Raw genomic sequence first — 19,329 nt, 5'->3', positions numbered from 1 at the left:
GATAAGACATGGCAGCTAGAGCCCCTTATGTAAGATGTGTACTTGAAATAAGCAGTCCAGAAAACAAGGAGCCATGGAGATGTACCCATTGTCTGAGTCAGTGCTTCCAGAGAAAATAAATACATAGTTACAGTAGCTTAGTCATGTGTGGTTGAGAGTTCAATTCCTATGCAGTGCATCATCAGGAGGTCCTCAGGTTGTCCCAGCTAGAGAACTAACTCCATTTTGGCAACATTTTCATAGCCATCTTGAGAATCCTTTTACAGAGGTAAATTCACCAATACACTGATATAGTTTTACAGTTAACATACAGTATTTATTTTAGAACAAGTTACTACTTCCTTGAGTACCATAGGCTCTCTCAATTAAAGTCTACTAGTTTCACCTGATTTCAAAGCCAATTTATGTTGGATTGATGCATGCATGGTTAGAATCCAGGCTCTGTCGTAGCCGGCCGTGACCGGGAGACCCATGGGGCGGCGCACAATTGGCCTAGCGTCGTCCAGGGTAGGGGAGGGAATGGCCGGCAGGGATGTAGCTCAGTTGGTAGAGCATGGTGTTTGCAACGCCAGGGTTGTGGGTTTGAAAAATACAAAAAATAATGTATGCACTCACTAACTGTAAGTCGCTCTGGATAAGAGCGTCTGCTAAATGACTAAAATGTAAATGCATCAAGCCTAAGATGTTAAGGCAAAAGTGTTATTCATTGTGAATATCAGGAATATTTAACTATACATTGTTTTTGAAAACACATTTTATGAATAGCTCTGCACGTTATTCGTCAGTCATTGGCAAAACCATTAAAATAGCAGTTATTTATAAATTTTAAGTATAATTAGTGCAGTCTCAGTATACACGGTCAGTCATTTAAACATTGTACTGGATTGTCTTGACCAAAGACGGGTCAAACAGATTTTAGTGCACGACTAGGTTGTCATAAATGACGTGAAGTTAGATCAAGAAACAAGGCATTTCATCTACCCAGATGATGAATGTTGTCAGAGATTTACAATTCATTCATTCACATTGGGATGGGTGAAATGTGGCAGTATCCAGAAAGATGAAGAAAACAGCAGAGGGGATCACAGAGCATCTACAGTAAATTGTATAATTTCCCCTGTGCAGTACAGGTAACCTGTCATTAAGACATCAAGTGACCACTTTGAACAAGCAACATGGTCAAACAAAGAGAAACAAATCTGTGGCTTTTGTACCCATTGTTGCATGTTCAGTAGTACCAGGAGAAGTCATGTTCAGTATTACCAGCAGAGGTCATGTTCAGTATTACCAGGAGAGGTCACGTTCAGTAGTATCAGGAGAGGTCACATTCAGTAGTACCAGGAGAGGTCACGTTCAGTAGTACCAGGAGAGGTCACGTTCAGTAGTACCAGGAGAGGTCACGTTCAGTAGTATCAGGAGAGGTCATGTTCAGTAGTACCAGGAGAGGTCATGTTCAGTAGTATCAGGAGAGGTCATGTTCAGTAGTACCAGGAGAGGTCATGTTCAGTAGTATCAGGAGAGGTCATGTTCAGTAGTACCAGGAGAGGTCATGTTCAGTAGTATCAGGAGAGGTCATGTTCAGTAGTACCAGGAGAGGTCATGTTCAGTAGTACCAGGAGAGGTCATGTTCAGTAGTATCACGAAAGCAGCTCATTTGTCTTTGGACTTTCTTCCCTTAGGACTTCCTACCCTTGGGGACTTTCTACCCTTGGGGACTCCCTTGGTGGAGTTCACTTCACTCTTGGTCTTCTGCAGGCGGGAGAAGATCTCTTTGAACAGGGCCTTGTACTCTGGGGTGTTCTGGCCCAGCCGCTTGTCCACCTGGTCTACCTGCCGGCTGATGCCCTCCAGGGCCTCTGGGGTGGAGGGGGTCTGGGGCGGGGTGGGGGGTGCAGCAGCAGCCGCCATGGCTGAGGAGGGGCCGGGGGTGGCCATGCTGTAGTCCTTCATGGAGGGGTCTCTGGAGACTGGGCGTGACGTCTGCACCCCCGTGTGGCACATGCTCTCCTCGTGGCGCCGGCACTTCCCCAGCAGCTCCTCGTATTTCTCCAGCAGGGCGTGGTACTGCTCGTCCACCTCCCTCAGGATGGACATGCCCCGCTTGCGCGCGCCGTTGGCTTGGATCGCGTAGCTGCCCTGTCGCCTGCCCGAGGCATCGTCGGCCGAGATGGTGTTGAGCGCCGTGTCACTGCAGCTCTTCCTCACAGGGCCTCCCTGCTGCCCCCCTCCTCCTGTCCCCCCAGACTCCCCTGTCCCCTCACCTCCCTCCGCTTGCCCCGGTCCCTCCTCAGGTGTGTCGGTCTCGGGGGCGTTGTTGAGCAGGGTCTGCTCCAGACCCTCATCCAACAGACACACCCGGGACCTCCTCAGCTGCTGCATCTCCTGTAGCTCCGCCTCCAGCTCCTGCACCCGCAGCTGGCAGCCCTCAGCCCCCAGGAGGCGCTGTTCCAGGAGCTCAAACTCCTGCAGCACGGCTGTGCACTCCCTCTCTGCCCCCTCCCTCCGGCCACGCTCTGCCACCATGGCGGACCTCAGGGAGGAGATCACGCCCTTTAGACGCTCGTTTTCCTCGTCCAGGGGCCGGCGCTCACGCTCAGACACCAGGTCCACACTGCCGGGGTTGGCCACCAGGAAGCCATCCTCATACCTGTAGAGCGTTACATCACACAGAGGAGCGCGAGGTTACAGCAGGGGGATTGTAGTCTTATGTAATCTGAACACCATACATTCAGGTCATTTGACAAATGTACTAAGCATATTTTCCCCATACAGTACTTTGGACTTTTGAGAGAAACTTCATAGAGCATTGCTCCTTACTGTACCTTGGTGCAGTGCAGAGTTCTTTGAGGCAGGGGAAGGAGTGGACAGTCTTGCGTCGCTCCCTCTTCTCTCTGTGAACCTTCAGCTCCTCTAGCGTACGTAACTCCTCCACACGAGCTGTCATGGTATCCACCTGAGCCTGCAGTGTCTCCATGGTACCCGTCAACCTGTAAGCACACACACACACATATAAAATGAAACCTTCACATAACAAAAATGTAAAAAATAAAATAAAAAAGTGGACTAAATCTTATTTACATCACGACATAATGTACAATACTGTACTGTGACTATACTGAGCCTGTGTTACGAAAACAACGGTGAGGCATTTATTTACTATGAACAGTAAGTACCATTCAAGAACTAAGCTTGTTAACTCTTAACCCAAATATTTCTTAGCATTTCTTAGAAATCCTTGGTATAAACACCATGAAGAAACGGGTCATGGTACACAGTCTTACATAGAGTGAATGCTCATATTGTGGATCATAGCAGCTAGGACAACTCAGGAGAGTATTCCCCCTCACCTGTCTATCTTCTGCTGCGAGGCCTTGCTCTCTATAACCAGTTTCTCATTGGTGATCTCCAGCTCTCTGGCTGTCACGTCTAGCTGCTCGTAGACCTTTGCATGCTGCTCGTTCATCTCCCTCAGCATCTCCAGCTGCTTGGACAGGTACTGCAGGGGGAATATACATGTGAATGAAGACATGGACCTTACAGGGAGACACATATACCGAGACTTTATTGAAATAGTCTAAAACGGATGTAAAATAACTGGACATCTACAGTGGGGAGAACAAGTATTTGATACACTGCCGATTTTGCAGGTTTTCCTACTTACAAAGCATGTAGAGGTCTGTAATTTTTATCATAGGTACACTTCAACTGTGAGAGACGGAATCTAAAACAAAAATCCAGAAAATCACATTGTATGATTTTTAAGTTATGAATGTGCATTTTATTGCATGACATAAGTATTTGATACATCAAAAAAGCAGAACTTAATATTTGGTACAGAAACCTGTTTGCAATTACAGAGATCATACGTTCCCTGTAGGTCTTGACCAGGTTTGCACACACTGCAGCAGGGATTTTGGCCCACTCCTCCATACAGACCTTCTCCAGATCCTTCAGGTTTCGGGGCTGTCGCTGGGCAATACGGACTTTCAGCTCCCTCCAAAGATTTTCTATTGGGTTCAGGTCTGGAGACTGGCTAGGCCACTCCAGGACCTTGAGATGCTTCTTACGGAGCCACTCCTTAGTTGCCCTGGCTGTGTGATTTGGGTCGTTGTCATGCTGGAAGACCCAGCCACGACCCATCTTCAATGCTCTTACTGAGGGAAGGAGGTTGTTGGCCAAGATCTCGCAATACATGGCCCCATCCATCCTCCCCTCAATACGGTGCAGTCGTCCTGTCCCCTTTGCAGAAAAGCATCCCCAAAGAATGATGTTTCCACCTCCATGCTTCATGGTTGGGATGGTGTTCTTGGGGTTGTACTCATCCTTCTTCTTCCTCCAAACACAGCGAGTGGAGTTTAGACCAAAAAGCTCTATTTTTGTCTCATCAGACCACATGACCTTCTCCCATTCCTCCTCTGGATCATCCAGATGGTCATTGGCAAACTTCAGACGGGCCTGGACATGCACTGGCTTGAGCAGGGGACCTTGCATGCGCTGCAGGATTTTAATCCATGACGGCGTAGTGTGTTACTAATGGTTTTCTTTGAGACTGTAGTCCCAGCTCTCTTCAGGTCATTGACCAGGTCCTGCCGTGTAGTTCTGGGCTGATCCCTCACCTTCCTCATGATCATTGATGCCCCACGAGGTGAGATCTTACATGGCGCCCCAGACCGAGGGTGACTGACCGTCATCTTGAACTTCTTCCATTTTCTAATAATTGCGCCAACAGTTGTTGCCTTCTCACCAAACTGCTTGCCTATTGTCCTGTAGCCCATCCCAGCCTTGTGCAGGTCTACAATTTTATCCCTGATGTCCTTACACAGCTCTCTGGTCTTGGCCATTGTGGAGAGGTTGGAGTCTGTTTGATTGAGTGTGTGGACAGGTGTCTTTTATACAGGTAACGAGTTCAAACAGGTGCAGTTAATACAGGTAATGAGTGGAGAACAGGAGGGCTTCTTAAAGAAAAACTAACAGGTCAGTGAGAGCCGGAATTCTTACTGGTTGGTAGGTGATCAAATACTTATGTCATGCAATAAAATGCAAATTAATTACTTAAAAATCATACAATGTGATTTTCTGGATTTTTGTTTTAGATTCCGTCTCTCACAGTTGAAGTGTACCTATGATAAAAATTACAGACCTCTACATGCTTTGTAAGTAGGAAAACCTGCAAAATCGGCAGTGTATCAAATACTTGTTCTCCCCACTGTATATGTTACATCAGTGCAGATGAAGGAGACAAGAGGAGGAGAGGAAGCCGTTTTAGACTATTGAGATACATCCAATGACACCCAATGCCAGACACACTCAGGATTTGCTGTAAAAAAAAAATCAGTCACATAGATTTGACAGGATTCCATTAAGGTTAAGCAAGATCATAGTGTCACAGTTTCCTAATTCCTGTCTACACAAACAAGTGTGGATCAACTATTTTTCTTCTCCAGCAGATTAAAGTGTGTGATTGGTTGATGTGGCCGTCAGCAGGCAGCTTTGTTGTTGCCTAATAAGGCAGTCTTTGTTGTCTAATGAGGTGGCAGATTTCACTCAGAGGAGTCAGTGGGTTCCCCTCTCCAACACAGCCGCACACTCTAAGTAAACACACACTCTCTCTTCCTCTCGCGCTCTCTCAGGCAGCTGCACTCTGCTCCTCTCCTATCAGAGCTCTGCAGGGTTTAAATGGCTTGATGGCGCATCAAGGAGAATGTAATTGTGCTAGCCTAGAGAGAAGAGGTACTTTTCAGGATCATCAAGTGCATCGTCAGCAGTTTAAAACCCACACATTCCAGCTAACACACCAGTCTGGAGCCATGCTTGCCAATATGGCCTCTCAACAATTCAACATTAAATATTTTTTACATTTTAGTAATTTACCAGGCGCTTTTATCCAGAGCGACTTACAGATTTTTCACCTAGTCGGCTCTGGGATTCGAACCAGCGGCAGGGCACTTTGCAGGATCAATCATGACATCAACATCAATCATGACATGTACACACGCTCACACATAGTTCGTGAAAGTGGTGCCAAAGTGGTGTCATGCTGTACCTCGATCTCCTGCACCTGTTCCTCATTGTTGATGTACATCTGTTGTAGGGAGTCCTCCAGCTCCTTGTTGCGCTCCAGAAGGGTCTTCCCCAGCTCGGCTGCCAGGTGCAGATCTGTGAGAGGGGACAGAGAGGAGAATGGAGAGAGACAGAGGAGAATGGAGAGAGCCAGTAATATTGGTTGTTGCTGCGTTAGCCCAGCTCAGTTCAAGTATTGCATTGGATCATTATAGACTGTTTTAACTCCATTAATGCAATGCTTTCTGGCTTTCCTTAAAGTGATGAATTTAAGACTTCGCCTCCTCATTTCAAAATCAATAAGAGCGAGCAGTAGAGAGAAAATCCCCTCATTCAATTCCCCCTGCTGGAGTTTTTTTTTTTTTAATCCTCTATCTTTTCTGAATAAGACCAGCTTTCGTGACCTCTGCCAAGATGAGCTCAAGAAAATGGAGTCTGACTGCAGGAGAAAGGAGGAGACTAAGGGAGAAAACCTAGTTAGCACAGGCTCTGTCTGGATTACTCTGGGCAGAACACACCAATACAGGTAATCTCAGAGCTCATTGACCATTACTCATGGTCAGAATGACAGAAATATCCCTGTTAGTTCTTATTACCCCACTCCAAAAGAAGAGCGGCTGTACAGTCTGTACATACAAGCATAAAGGTTTTAGCTAAATCAATAGTCTCTCTGCATTGGTTACTACACAAATATCCTTTATTGTCACAACAAGATTGGTTTCTGGGGAAAAGGTTAAACAATAAACCCCAGCACATCTCTGCTCTCAATCTGCTTTGACAAACATCTCCACAAATAAACACACATACAAACAAGGTAACAAACATGATCCCATCTGAATAACAAAGCACTGGGAGGGCTAAGGGCAGCGAGCCACTTGGTTTCCACAAGCAGCTTGATGGATCCATTATTCATCGGCTGCTGCAGTGACGAGGCCTACATGGACTGAGAGTAGGGATGAGGAGGGGAGCATTGTTGACTCCTGGCTCCAACATGCCTGCCCCACTACTCAGAGTCCATGGCAGTATATTGGGAGGAGGAGAGGGGTGTGAAACAGAACAACTGACATCCATTAGGGAACATGAATGCAGCATTTTATCAGCACAATGTATGGTTTGGTATCAGAGAGATAACACAAGTAAGGCAACAGGAGCTAACAAATAAAAAAGGACAGAGGGGCAAAGGACAAGAGGCCCGTCTTCAACACATAGCTAAAAATGTAATTAGCTCATCTGTAGGCTACCATATCTCCACTACAGCCCAAGGTCAGGCTGTAATTTGCTGTTTTAACACAATGGACAGAAGATAACAGGGGGGTCCTACCATCTACAACACAAACGCTACGTGACCAACACACAGGTGCCTGGTACACATTGTCTAAGGCCTAAAAATGATGTAATCTTAGGGTTGTGCCTTTATCAAAGGCTGCCGCACAACGGTTGTTAGTGCTGGCAAACGGATAAGAGGAATAAGAAGCTTGCTGAGAGAGGGCAAAAGATATCCCAGTAAATAGGAGAAATCATGTACCCACTTCATTAAGTACAAGTGAATATCATATAAGAATCACTGTCAAACTGACATCATCTCCCCATGGCAACCTTGGCACACACACAGCTCATGTGCACTGCAGCCTTCTGCACGTGTGGCTCTGCATCATCCTTATGCCCTCAGATGTGTATAACTCATATAGCATCTAGTGAAGCACATCACAACCACACTGCACCAGCTGCTACAACTATGACATCATACCCTACCATCTGGACAGACAGGCTATACATGTTGAGCTGATGATAATGACCACTGAGGGCAATAGGTGAGCAGCCCTGAATACAGATCACTTACATAATGATCACATATTCACTCCGTGTGTGAAAGTGAGTGGAAGTAGACCATAGCAAATACAATATGACCCCTTGGTTGGAACAGCATGCTAAAACTGTACTAATACAATTTTACATGCAGGGTCACCTCCAAAATCTTTCTAACCCCCAGGCTGAAATCTCTGATCCCAGTCTTAGAGACCGTGTCTGGGGCCCCCTAATCAGATCATCCAGCTGGGCTTAATGCTCTGACTCTCCATATTGAATAACACTGTGAGATGAGATAGAGCCTGCTGCTGGCTGCAGAACAGCAGAATCCACCAGGTTGCCAAACCCTGACCAGACCAGCGAAACACTGATGAGACGCAAAGCTGCTTTCATTCTCTGGGGTCATCGGTCAATGAGGTGATGTGGAGGACGAGGCAAGGCCTGGGCTAGGGAAGGACATATACAGTGAGGGAAAAAAGTATTTGAAAGTAGCTGATTTTGTACGTTTGCCCACAGACAAAGAAATTATCAGTCTATAATTTTAATGGTAGGTTTATTTGAACAGTGAGAGACAAAATAACAACAAAATCCAGAAAAACGCATGTCAAAAATGTTAAATTGATTTGCATTTGAATGAGGGAAATAAGTATTAGACCCCCTCTCAATCAGAAAGATTTCTGGCTCCCAGGTGTCTTTTATACAGGTAACGAGCTGAGATTAGGAGCACACTCTTAAAAGGGAGTGCTCCTAATCTCAGCTTGTTACCTGTATAAAAGACACCTGTCCACAGAAGCAATCAATCAAATTCCAAACTCTCCACCATGGCCAAGACCAAAGAGCTCTCCAAGGATGTCAGGGACAAGATTGTAGACCTACACAAGGCTGGAATGGGCTACAAGACCATCGCCAAGCAGCTTGGTGAGAAGGTGACAACAGTTGGTGCGATTATTCGCAAATGGAAGAAACACAAAAGAACTGTCAATCTCCCTCGGCCTGGGGCTCCATGCAAGATCTCACCTCGTGGAGTTGCAATGATCATGAGAACGGTGAGGAATCAGCCCAGAACTACACGGGAGGATCTTGTCAATGATCTCAAGGCAGCTGGGACCATAGTCACCAAGAAAACAATTGGTAACACACTACGCCGTGAAGGACTGAAATCCTGCAGCACCCACAAGGTCCCCCTGCTCAAGAAAGCACATATACATGCCTGTCTGAAGTTTGCCAATGAACATCTGAATGATTCAGAGGAGAACTGGGTGAAAGTGTTGTGGTCAGATGAGACCAAAATCGAGCTCTTTGGCATCAACTCAACTCGCCGTGTTTGGAGGAGGAGGAATGCTGCCTATGACCCCAAGAACACCATTCCCACCATCAAACATGAAGGTGGAAACATTATGCTTTGGGGGTGTTTTTCTGCTATGGGGACAGGACAACTTCACCGCATCAAAGGGACGATGGACGGGGCCATGTACCGTCAAATCTTGGGTGAGAACCTCCTTCCCTCAGCCAGGGCATTGAAAATGGGTCGTGGATGGGTATTCCAGCATGACAATGACCCAAAACACACAGCCAAGGCAACAAAGGAGTGGCTCAAGAAGAAGCACATTAAGGTCCTGGAGTGGCCTAGCTAGTCTCCAGACCTTAATCCCATAGAAAATCTGTGGAGGGAGCTGAAGGTTTGAGGTGCCAAACGTCAGCCTCGAAACCTTAATGACTTGGAGAAGATCTGCAAAGAGGAGTGGGACAAAATCCCTCCTGAGATGTGTGCAAACCTGGTGGCCAACTACAAGAAACGTCTGACCTCTGATTGCCAACAAGGGTTTTGCCACCAAGTACTAAGTAATGTTTTGCAGAGGGGTCAAATACTTATTTCCCTCATTAAAATGCAAATCAATTTATAAATTTTTTGACATGCGTTTTTCTGGATTTTGTTGTTGTTATTCTGTCTCTCACTGTTGAAATAAACCTACCATTAAAATTATAGACTGATCATGTCTTTGTCAGTGGGCAAACGTACAAAATCAGCAGGGGATCAAATACTTTTTCCCCTCACTGTACATACCTCTTCACACCATCTGGAACTCACACCACCTACTATCCTAATATACCAACCTTACCCTTTAGAATGAATGATTGCTAGGAAAATACAGCTTTGATCTATATCGTAATTTGTGGGGACATTTAAAATGCTAAAACGATAGCTTCTTTCCCGTTCTGTTTAGAAATATGGGGATAAGATCAGAGGTGGGTGACTCTGCTCAGCCAGTTCAATACACAGGGAGTGAGCGCAGAGACTACACATGCCCTCATCTATGTCTATCTAGCCATTAGTGGAGGAAGCGACAGACGATGGGGTTCAATCGAGTTAACTAAATCAAATAATTGCAGAACAGATACAAAAGGGGTGTGTCACTCTATAGGAGGGATGTATTATCAGACTAAGCCCTGGGTGAATAGAAAAGGTTGTGTGCATGAAAAAAAAAGTGACAAAAAACAAAATGTATGAACTCACTAACTTTAAGTCGCTCTGGATAAGAGCATCTGCTAAATGACTAAAATGTACACTAAAAATGTGTATTATGTGCCTTTTCAACAAGCATCTCGAAACATAGCTTCATTGGGAGAGTCTCCATTGTTGATCCCTATGATTCATCAGAGTACAGATATGAGTGGTTAGTAAATGTCCTGTGTCTCCAGTCTAGCCAGTAATACATTTAAAAAGAGAACTCTGACATTTTCCTCACTCTGAGATTGCAACTCTATATAATCTTTGTTCACAATTCCACAGAATCCTGAGAATGTCAACCATTTCTCTCCCTGAATATCCTACCATCTCGCTGTTTGTCTGCCAACTCTCCGGCAGCCTGATGTCAGGCTATCACCTAATACCTCACCAGCACATCCCTGTGCCAGGCAGAACCACGACTCAGCATTTTGGTGACTTGAGGAAAAGAACCCTGAGAGCCAAGGGTTGGCACGTGACCATCCATCATATATGAGGAGAGAGATGGATGGTGAAATCAGACAGACAGTAGGGTTATTCTGAGAACACGCACTTTACTGACAAGATCAGAATAATTGGCAAAGGCAGGAAGCTCCATAATTTATTAAGGGGACGTCTAGAGCAGTGCCTATACACAGAGAGGTAGAAATGAGAGAGATGGGAGTAGGCCTGTGTGTGTCAGAGAGAGAGAGAGAGAGAGAGAGAGAGAGAGAGAGAGAGAGAGAATGTGTGTGTAACATGGAGCAGCATTTCGATAGTTCCCACGCCTTCTACTCAAATGTATGGGACTTGGGGTGTTGGGGTCTGTCTTAGAAAGTGCATGAGCTCCATCACAAAATGTCAGTTTGATCATATCAAGGATAATACTTACAATTAAGACAGTAGTCCATTCCAGATAAGCACGCTTGTATATAGAGCCAAAATGACAGAACATGTCATGAATTCTTCAAATGAACAATGTCAATAATATTGTCTTATTTTCTTGAAGTGCAATTAGCATAATTTGATACATCTTCAGGTCGTTGCATTAAATGACAGTGATGAGGTCTGTAGTCAGCATCAGCTGCTTTTTGCTGTGACTGTTTTTACTGTAACATTGTAACGGAACGATTCGCATACATACGCTAAACAAAACCTGCAACAAATATAACCACAACGGCCACAATGTAACAACAATGGTGTGTCAGTCTACTCACCCTGCTCCAAATCCCGTTGGTCGTACCATGGCTCATCTTCCTCCGTAACAAACTCCTCCATCCTGCCTGCACGAAGCATCGATGCTCGGTCTATCGTTGTGGATGTTCACCCGGCGCTCTGTAAAATCTCTGACTGCTCGCCCGGAAGCGAAAGCATGCGTCGTATGATCAACAAATCTCGAACAGCGCAGCCTCCCAAACCGTAACCCTTTCAGCAACCTTTAACATTCACGAGGAAAACCGCGGGCGCACCTGCCCCCAACATTCTGTAATGAACCATTCGAATGAGACAGATGCGTTCTTTTACCGCACCTGACACTAAATTCATATCTCAAGCCCGACAAATACACGCACAAACTGGACACTGCAAGCAAGTCCTTATATGCAACGACAGCACTGTCGGCCTACAATAAAAATAGAGAATGAGGTACCCAATAATTGTACAATATTGAGACGTGTACGTTCACTGAACAAATGTGTGACACTGGCAAATGCCACGCATAATTTCCCCCCTGTTGTGATTTACGTAGGCCTCCGGGCTGTTGTTACACGCCCCCACTCACTCGTGCTTCGCACCCATATCTCTCCTGATCCATTCTGCAACGATCCCCAACCCCCTTCCCTATACAGGGGAAGATGCTGCTCCATAAAACAGTCCTTCCACTTCATCTAATTGTATAGAGCCCATGAGCCATTTAGTACCAGCCACTAGACATTCAGTATTATAGATTTTATTGTAAACAGGTCTCACAACGAGCAACAGTGTGTGATGGCAGGGTGCTTTTGGATATATTTGAGTGATGGCTGAGTGTTTTTCCCATTGGTGCATCAAGTGCTCTTTGGATTCCATCATGTTTGAAATGGCTGACTGTTTGAAAAGGCACCCACCCAGTCACCAACCAGAACAGGAAGACATGGCCAGCTCTGCTCTTTTAGACAAGATAACCATAAGGACGAGAAAAAATAAAGAATATTTTTTTGTATTCCTCAGCTTAAATAAAAGCTCTCATTGAGAATCTCATGAAAACAACTAATAACTAACAACCAAGAATACGTTCAATTACAGCTCTAAAATCAATCAAAGATAGAGTCTGTGGTTGTTACACATCCAGTTGGCTGTCCTCTACAGTCAGGCAGAATGACAGACCAGGTAGCAGCAGGGTTTGGCCTGGTATCAGCTTTGAGCAGGGATGACTAATTGTTCCCCAGCAGCACCAGCAGACATGCTGTATACAGTACATGTTTAATAGCGCCATTACAGTGGCTCTCCACGCCAAGGCAGCATGAGCCTGGAGTTGACACAGCATAGCAGCATTTCATCCCTGTAACAACTGAGTGTCTTGGCCTGGGAGAGATGTGAGGGAGGAGGGAATCAGTTGGAGAGAGAGAGAGTGGATGAAGGGGTCAGACCCCCAGGTTGTTATCCTCCTCCACCTTTCCATTCGTAGTCCCTCCTCCTCCCATCCATCTGTGTTCAGAGGTCTCAGTGCTGTGTGGTCCCTTCAGGTGCTTCCAGTCTGCTTCACTCTCACAGCGCTTCACACCGCTGAAGAACTTCTTTATCAGAGTCTTGGCCTGCATTTTCACTGTGGACACAAAATAGTTCATTATTAGAAAAGGCAGCTTGTGCCAGAGAGCACACACAAAATGTTGGTCTTCCTCACCTTGACCTCTTCCCCTACTCCTCCCCTCTGCTAGTAGATGAGACAAGTAGCGGGCAAATGACTTGAACAGCTCCTACAAGAAGGAAGATTTCACATTTGGAATACTGTGATTTGAAAAAGTGACAAATGAAGAACCAAATATCTACATCACAGCTTGTCCCTTCCCTCTCTCCCTCACCTTGGTGGTAAACTTGCCCTGCGTATAGAAGGGGTCTAGACAGCGCACCACGATGTCAGCCACCTCCTTCAGAGACACAGGCTTGGGGGCTTTGCTGGGGCTCCCTGGCTCCAGTACAGTCTCCTGGATGTTGGGGTTAAAGGTCACCTTTTTCCTGCTGTCCTGTAGGGGGCCGCTGCGCTTGGCTGAGGGGAGGGCCTCCCTCTCTTCACATAGCTAACACACACATAGAGAACATGTGGTAGTAGATGTTAACAACAATGTCATCATTACATTACAGTTAAAAAACTTGACACAATAATACTGTTGTGGCAATATAATATTGGTCTCCATACCCTTTGTTTTAGCAACGATTTAGTCTTGTTTTCATGTGCGTTTTGCCTGTGAAGAAGACAGAAGGAGTTTAGAGAGAGAGGCAAAACGGAATAATCCAGTCCCAGACTATCTAGACTTTATCTACAACTTCTGAGGGACATCTTACACTGTGATAGAGTCCAAGTCCAGTTTCGCTCCCTCTTTAACCTCAGTATTATCCAAGCTGTTGATTTCTGTGGGGATGGTATCCATAGGGATAGTTTCCATGGGGATGGTGTCCATAGGGATGGTTTCCGTGGGGATGACTTCTATGGGACTAATGTCCATAGGGATGGTGTCCATGGAGACAGTAGCAGGTGTGATTTCCTTAGTGGGGAGTGGTATTGAAAAGGCCTGTGATGACACATCATTTGTTCCCATCTCCACCTCTTGACTCTTTTCAATCTGTTTCTTCCCAAAGTACTGGGTAATGTTGCAGGAGTTCTTAGCAGCCTCCACTAGCTTCTGCTGCTTCTTGCTCAGGGCCTTGCCTCCTGTCTTGGTGGGACTGTTCAGGGAGACAGAGACTGCACTGGCTTTAGCTCTGATGGAGGAGCTGATGGTTGGTGCTGTATCTCCAGTCTTTGTCTCCTTCCTCTTCCCCCTCTCCTCCTCACTGGCTGACTCTCCAGACCCAGCCAGGCTCTCAGGACCCCCGCTCCCTGTCCCCCTGTTGGCCACTGGACCTGGCCCTGTAGTGGAGCCCTCACAGTTAGAAGCCCTCAGCAGCTCACTGGCAGTTTGGAAGGGGTTGGAGGAGCCCCTCAGACCTGCTCCTATTCTCTTCCGCTTTAGCTGGTGGAGAGAAGGAGACACAGAAGGAAGGATGCTTAGTTACTAATAGAACCTAGTATGAGGCTGACTCACAATAACACTGACTGCATCCTGTTACTAATGGGCTGAGATATGATTCTGAGACAGTCTCAATGCATTAGCAAGTAGATAAATATTTAGTCATTACTGCTGCTTATAAAGGAGTGCTACAGTATTTTCTAAAGCAAAGTAAAGGCAGAGTCCTCTGTGTGCTGTGGTGTTGGGCCTTACTGAGTAGATCTGTGAGGCAGGCGTGAAGCCCTGCTGCTCCTCAGTCAAGGAGGAGGAAGAGGAGGAGGCTGCTTCGTCTTTGGATTCAGTCTTTATCTCTGTGGATTCCCCAGAGCAGCTGGTCCCTTCTCCTCCTCCTCTTCCTGCAGAGGCAGCCACTCCCTTCTTCATCTCTGATACCTTTAGGAACGGGTGATGAGTTAGATGAGTGAAAGAATAGCTTAAAAAGAATAGCTTCCATAGGGCTCAATACCTAAACTGACTTTAGAGTTGTACAATAAACCAGACAGTAGTCAGGAGCTACTCACCCTCTTCAGGACAGCTGCTTTGTACAGGTTAGAAGACTTGGTGATCTTGAAGACCTCATGTTCAATATCCACCGCCAAGGAGAGTGTGTCAGAGCTGGGTGAGGGAGGAAAAAGGGAAAGAAAGAAATAAAAATCCAAGTATCAGTTATCCCAGTGGCATCAGTGACTTGGCATTTTAGGTGCATGTGCATTAGTAGTGACTGGTACCTGTGTGTGTCTGCTGCTGCCACCTGGTGGTTGTTCAGAGCCTCCTGTAGCAGGGCCACACAGTGCTCCCGGGCCTGGAATACAATTGATGCACACATTTGGCACACACTCTTGTCAAAAATATTGTTAAAAGGCAAGTGAAAATGTATTAATTTGATTTGAACCTCTATTCAAAGGGAATGTGCCACTGAGTTTTAAAACATGTCTATACAAGGGAGAACTGGTAAATAAATAAAATCAACACTATTGTAAGTGGTGTTACATAGATGCTGTGTTCACGATGCATGATTAATACATAATTCATGGTTTATTTGATGTAGTAAATAAATAAATGATTTATTGATGTATAGGTAAGAATTTAAATGTGATGTAACAGGTCAAATTAACGTTAGGCATTGTTTGTGTTTTTATGTTCCATCCCGGAACTACCGTTCTCTGTTGTGTTCCTGCTACGGAATTTGTTAATTGACTGTGTGCAATCTAACTTAAGCAGATCTTAGTCTGAGTTATAATTGTTGATGGCAGAGGCCAAGAAAGACAGTAAAGGGACTTTCAAGGGACTTTAAGGATTCAATAACCTATTTTCAGGACAAGCAGCCAACGAGGTATTTTGTTCAACCTGTAGAACTTTGTTTATTTTCGCGCCAAGTGCCATTTGTAGTCGCGACGAGCGCCATTTGTATTATTTTGTTTCAGTACTGTATAATTTATCAACGTTACTGTGTTCATTCAAATATATAGTTCTCACGGCGTGACGTGGATGCATCGGATAAAAAGACGTGCAAGGCAATAAACGCCCGTTTCAAGGAACCAACCTGTGTCTGTTGTCGTGAAGAGAGCTACAACTATACATAATAAAAAATAAAAATCATGACATACAATCAATCAGTCATACACCACAAAATACAAATAGGCCTAAATATTTTCCTTGAAAATGGGTATTCTTGTAATAAATGTATGAACCACACAGTGGCAGTACAATCCCCTCTCTGTTCCCTCAAATCTGCAAACCCAGATATTCAGTGTTCTGTGCATTTGACCAAATATTCAGAGTCTGACCCTGGATAAACCAGCATCTAGTTCATGAAAGAGGTGTTGGGTAAAGGCCTTAAAGCAGAATTTAATTATGGATCAATAAATAGTTTCTAACTAGCTCATGATGGTGGAGACGCTGAATACACAAGGACGTGTGCATTAATCATCAAAAGCATGTGAATGTGCATATTGCTTTGCACGTACATGAGCATGCACGTGAATGTGTTTGTGTGTGAGACGTTTCCATAGCAGAGCTGTACCTTGACGGTGAGCCTGGGGATCTTCTGGCTGCTGGCCTCTCTGAGTGGGCAGTCATCATCTGTAGATACAGTTGAACACAATATCGAAACCCATTCAGTCACATAACGGTATTATTAGTCAGTCACTTTGCTTGTCTACACTGATATTACAACAATAGAGAACCCACCTGGGGGGATAAATGAATCTTTGTGTCCCTCAGACACCTACAGAGGAAAGAGGGAGAAGAAAACAGAGGGAAATAAGACACCCCCTCACACTTATATTGTCAGTTAGTGCAGAGAACCTACAGAGGGCCCCTCAAATTCCTCACTCCACCTTAGAGCTCTGCCTCTCTCACCTAGTTGCTAGTGTTCCAGTGTTCCAGTGTTTCAGTGTTCCAAGCCCCTGCTGTTGCTGGCAGCATCTCAAACCAACAGTCTCAAAATCATGGCTCAACTCAACACGTCTTTTGTTTGCCAGGATTAATAGCATAGATTTGAATAGCCCTGTCGTGCTGATTTGACTCCACATATGGGAGAGATTTACCACATGGTGCCTTACAGGGGCCCCTAGACCCAGCCTCCTTGCCTGGCAGGCCACAGCTGGAAAACAGATGTGGAGAGAGAGGGAGCTGCTACAGTGTATGAAGGTTTGTTTACTGAAGCAATGGAAAGACTAAGCTTATGGAGTCAGTAGTTGTGTATCACAGTATGACAGCAGGGCTGTCCATGTACAGCATGTATACAGTACATGAATGTGAGGTTTCACCTTGCACAGGTTCGTATACAGTACATGAATGTGAGGTTTCACCTTGCGCAGGTTCATTTGTTTCTTGAAGAGATTTCCAAACTCCTTCCTCCTATGCTCGGAGCCATCATCATCATCACCACCGCTCTCCCAGCCCTCCTCATCATGCCTGAGGAGATTATATCACCACAGACCTCAGCATTCCTACTGTACTGTCTATGAGTGACAGCTAGAAAACACATTTTAAAATCAACAATACATGTGAAAATAATTCCAATCAGAAGGAAAGACCCCTATCTTGCCCTGTTAGCAACTAAAAACTACAACAAATGTTAGCCTGGATGCCAGTCTGTTTCTGCTTTAACCAACAGAGTTAGACTGGCCTCCAGGCTACTAGACCGTTGCATTGCTGACCTCTCAAAGCCGTAGCCCTTCCTCCCCCCAGCGTAGAGGTCGCGGTCAAACCCAAACGGGCCCCTGGGCTGTTTGCTCTGAGCCGCCCCGGTCTTGGTGCACAAAGTGGCCCCCTTCTCCAGCTGGGCCCGCACAGCCTTGGGGTCACGACAGTAGTCACAGGCTCCAGCACAGTCTGGCTTCTGGTCCCCAAAGAACTTGGAGATGGTGGCATGGCGGCAGCTGAGAGAGCCCAGAGACACAGGTTAGAGAGACAAACACAGACATGCTAAAGGTCAAACCACTAGGAGGCCTTGCATATTGTGCATGCCTCATTAAGACTCACAATACAGAAAAGTGCACATGACACAGTATGATATCAGAAAGGTTAATGCTGCTGATATGAGGAATTATATAATGATTGTGTCATGGGGAAATGACGAAGAGGATCGTCATTGATCAATAGCTACCATTGTGTAACAGATCACCCATTACTGTCCATGATCAATGTGTGTGTGTGTGCATGATGTGTGATCAAACAAGGTCACGCTCAACTAGCCATCAAGTGGCCAAATAAGGCTTTGACACAACTCGCTATCACTAGATGTTAATCACACTTGAGCAGAGAGGGGTCGTTCCATTTGATTTCATTCACTTTTTGACCGCACCCCTTTTGATTTGAACAAAACTTTCCATACATATTTGCCCATGATCGAAGTGGTCAGAAAGTTACTTTTTGGACCTGAATGCCAAAACATTTAGGAGCTAGAGGTGCTCAAGTTGACCTATTTTGCATACCCCACCATAACATGAGACATCAATGTCTTAAATCATTGGAGAAGATAAACGGTTGAGTTTGATATAATTTAAAAACATACAAAAAAAGGGTTGTCAAACTATTTGATAATTTCTTCCCAAAACATTTTTTATGACAATTGTCATTTTTTAACCTTTAATGTAAATTATTTAAAAACACGTAAACTAAAAAAAAATCATTTTCCTGTATGTTGTAGCATCGACCCTATTTTACATCATCTGAGGCGTTTGTGTTGTGCCTGCCATCGGTTGAGACGCAGCATACTCTTGAATACAGGGTGGGTGTCATGTTTTGGTTGATAAATGTACTAAAATGTGACTATAATATAAATGTCAACTTTCAAAATGGTACCACAGAGATGGTTGGAGGTCCACACATCCGGGAATGTTGACTTGAATAGGAATATCAGTTGGTTTAAATAACACTGTCAATCCTCCATAGGAACTATTGAAATCATAGAAATATAGATAATAGAATAGACATTGCCATTTAAGTTGACATTCAATGGTGGGTGGACCAGCAGCCATCTTTATGGTAGTAATTTGAAGTAAAATTTTTAATTAAATGTAAATGTCAATGGTGTACCAGCTAAATTGCAGTGGTCTCAAGGGATAGGTCCATTCTATTTCTATGATTGAAATGACACCCACCCTGTATTCAAGAGCTTGCTGTGTCGCAACCGAAGAAATTATCAAATATTTTGACAACCCTTTTTGTAAGCTTTTAAATGATATTAAACTCAACTGTTTATATTTTCCAGTGATGAAGACATGG

General features: G+C 45.0%; 2 protein-coding genes across 3 annotated transcripts; both read right to left on the bottom strand.

Moving 5' to 3' along the window:
• Positions 1–602: 602 nt before the first annotated feature.
• On the bottom strand, positions 603–11,850 carry LOC121585151 (cerebellar degeneration-related protein 2-like). 2 transcript variants are annotated; one of them, XM_041901527.2, is made up of 6 exons: positions 11,569–11,850; positions 11,244–11,276; positions 6,044–6,156; positions 3,348–3,496; positions 2,823–2,987; positions 603–2,647 (listed from the first exon to the last, which is right to left on the bottom strand). In XM_041901527.2, exons 1-6 carry the CDS (start codon positions 11,645–11,647, stop codon positions 1,651–1,653), a joined length of 1,536 nt encoding a protein of 511 aa, XP_041757461.1. In that variant the 5' UTR covers positions 11,648–11,850; the 3' UTR covers positions 603–1,650. The 2 variants fall into 2 exon arrangements, with proteins under 2 accessions (XP_041757461.1, XP_041757462.1); XM_041901528.2 differs by lacking the exon at positions 11,244–11,276 and having other exon boundaries at positions 11,569–11,830.
• A 451-nt stretch (positions 11,851–12,301) lies between these two features.
• Positions 12,302–18,033, bottom strand: LOC121585150 (ATP-dependent DNA helicase Q5). Its single transcript, XM_041901526.2, has 12 exons — positions 17,760–18,033; positions 17,409–17,514; positions 16,786–16,822; positions 16,619–16,677; positions 15,324–15,397; positions 15,117–15,210; positions 14,809–14,988; positions 13,892–14,559; positions 13,746–13,791; positions 13,411–13,626; positions 13,233–13,305; positions 12,302–13,154 (listed from the first exon to the last, which is right to left on the bottom strand). The coding sequence occupies exons 2-12, from the start codon at positions 17,421–17,423 to the stop codon at positions 12,973–12,975; spliced, it is 1,644 nt and encodes a 547-aa protein (XP_041757460.2). The 5' UTR covers positions 17,424–17,514; positions 17,760–18,033; the 3' UTR covers positions 12,302–12,972.
• Between the last annotated feature and the right edge of the window lie 1,296 nt (positions 18,034–19,329).

The sequence above is a fragment of the Coregonus clupeaformis genome, chromosome 7, assembly GCF_020615455.1.
Source record: "Coregonus clupeaformis isolate EN_2021a chromosome 7, ASM2061545v1, whole genome shotgun sequence".
Taxonomy (NCBI): Eukaryota; Metazoa; Chordata; class Actinopteri; order Salmoniformes; family Salmonidae; genus Coregonus; species Coregonus clupeaformis.
Note: the sequence above shows the minus strand (reverse complement) of the source record. Positions and strands in the feature narration are given on the sequence as shown.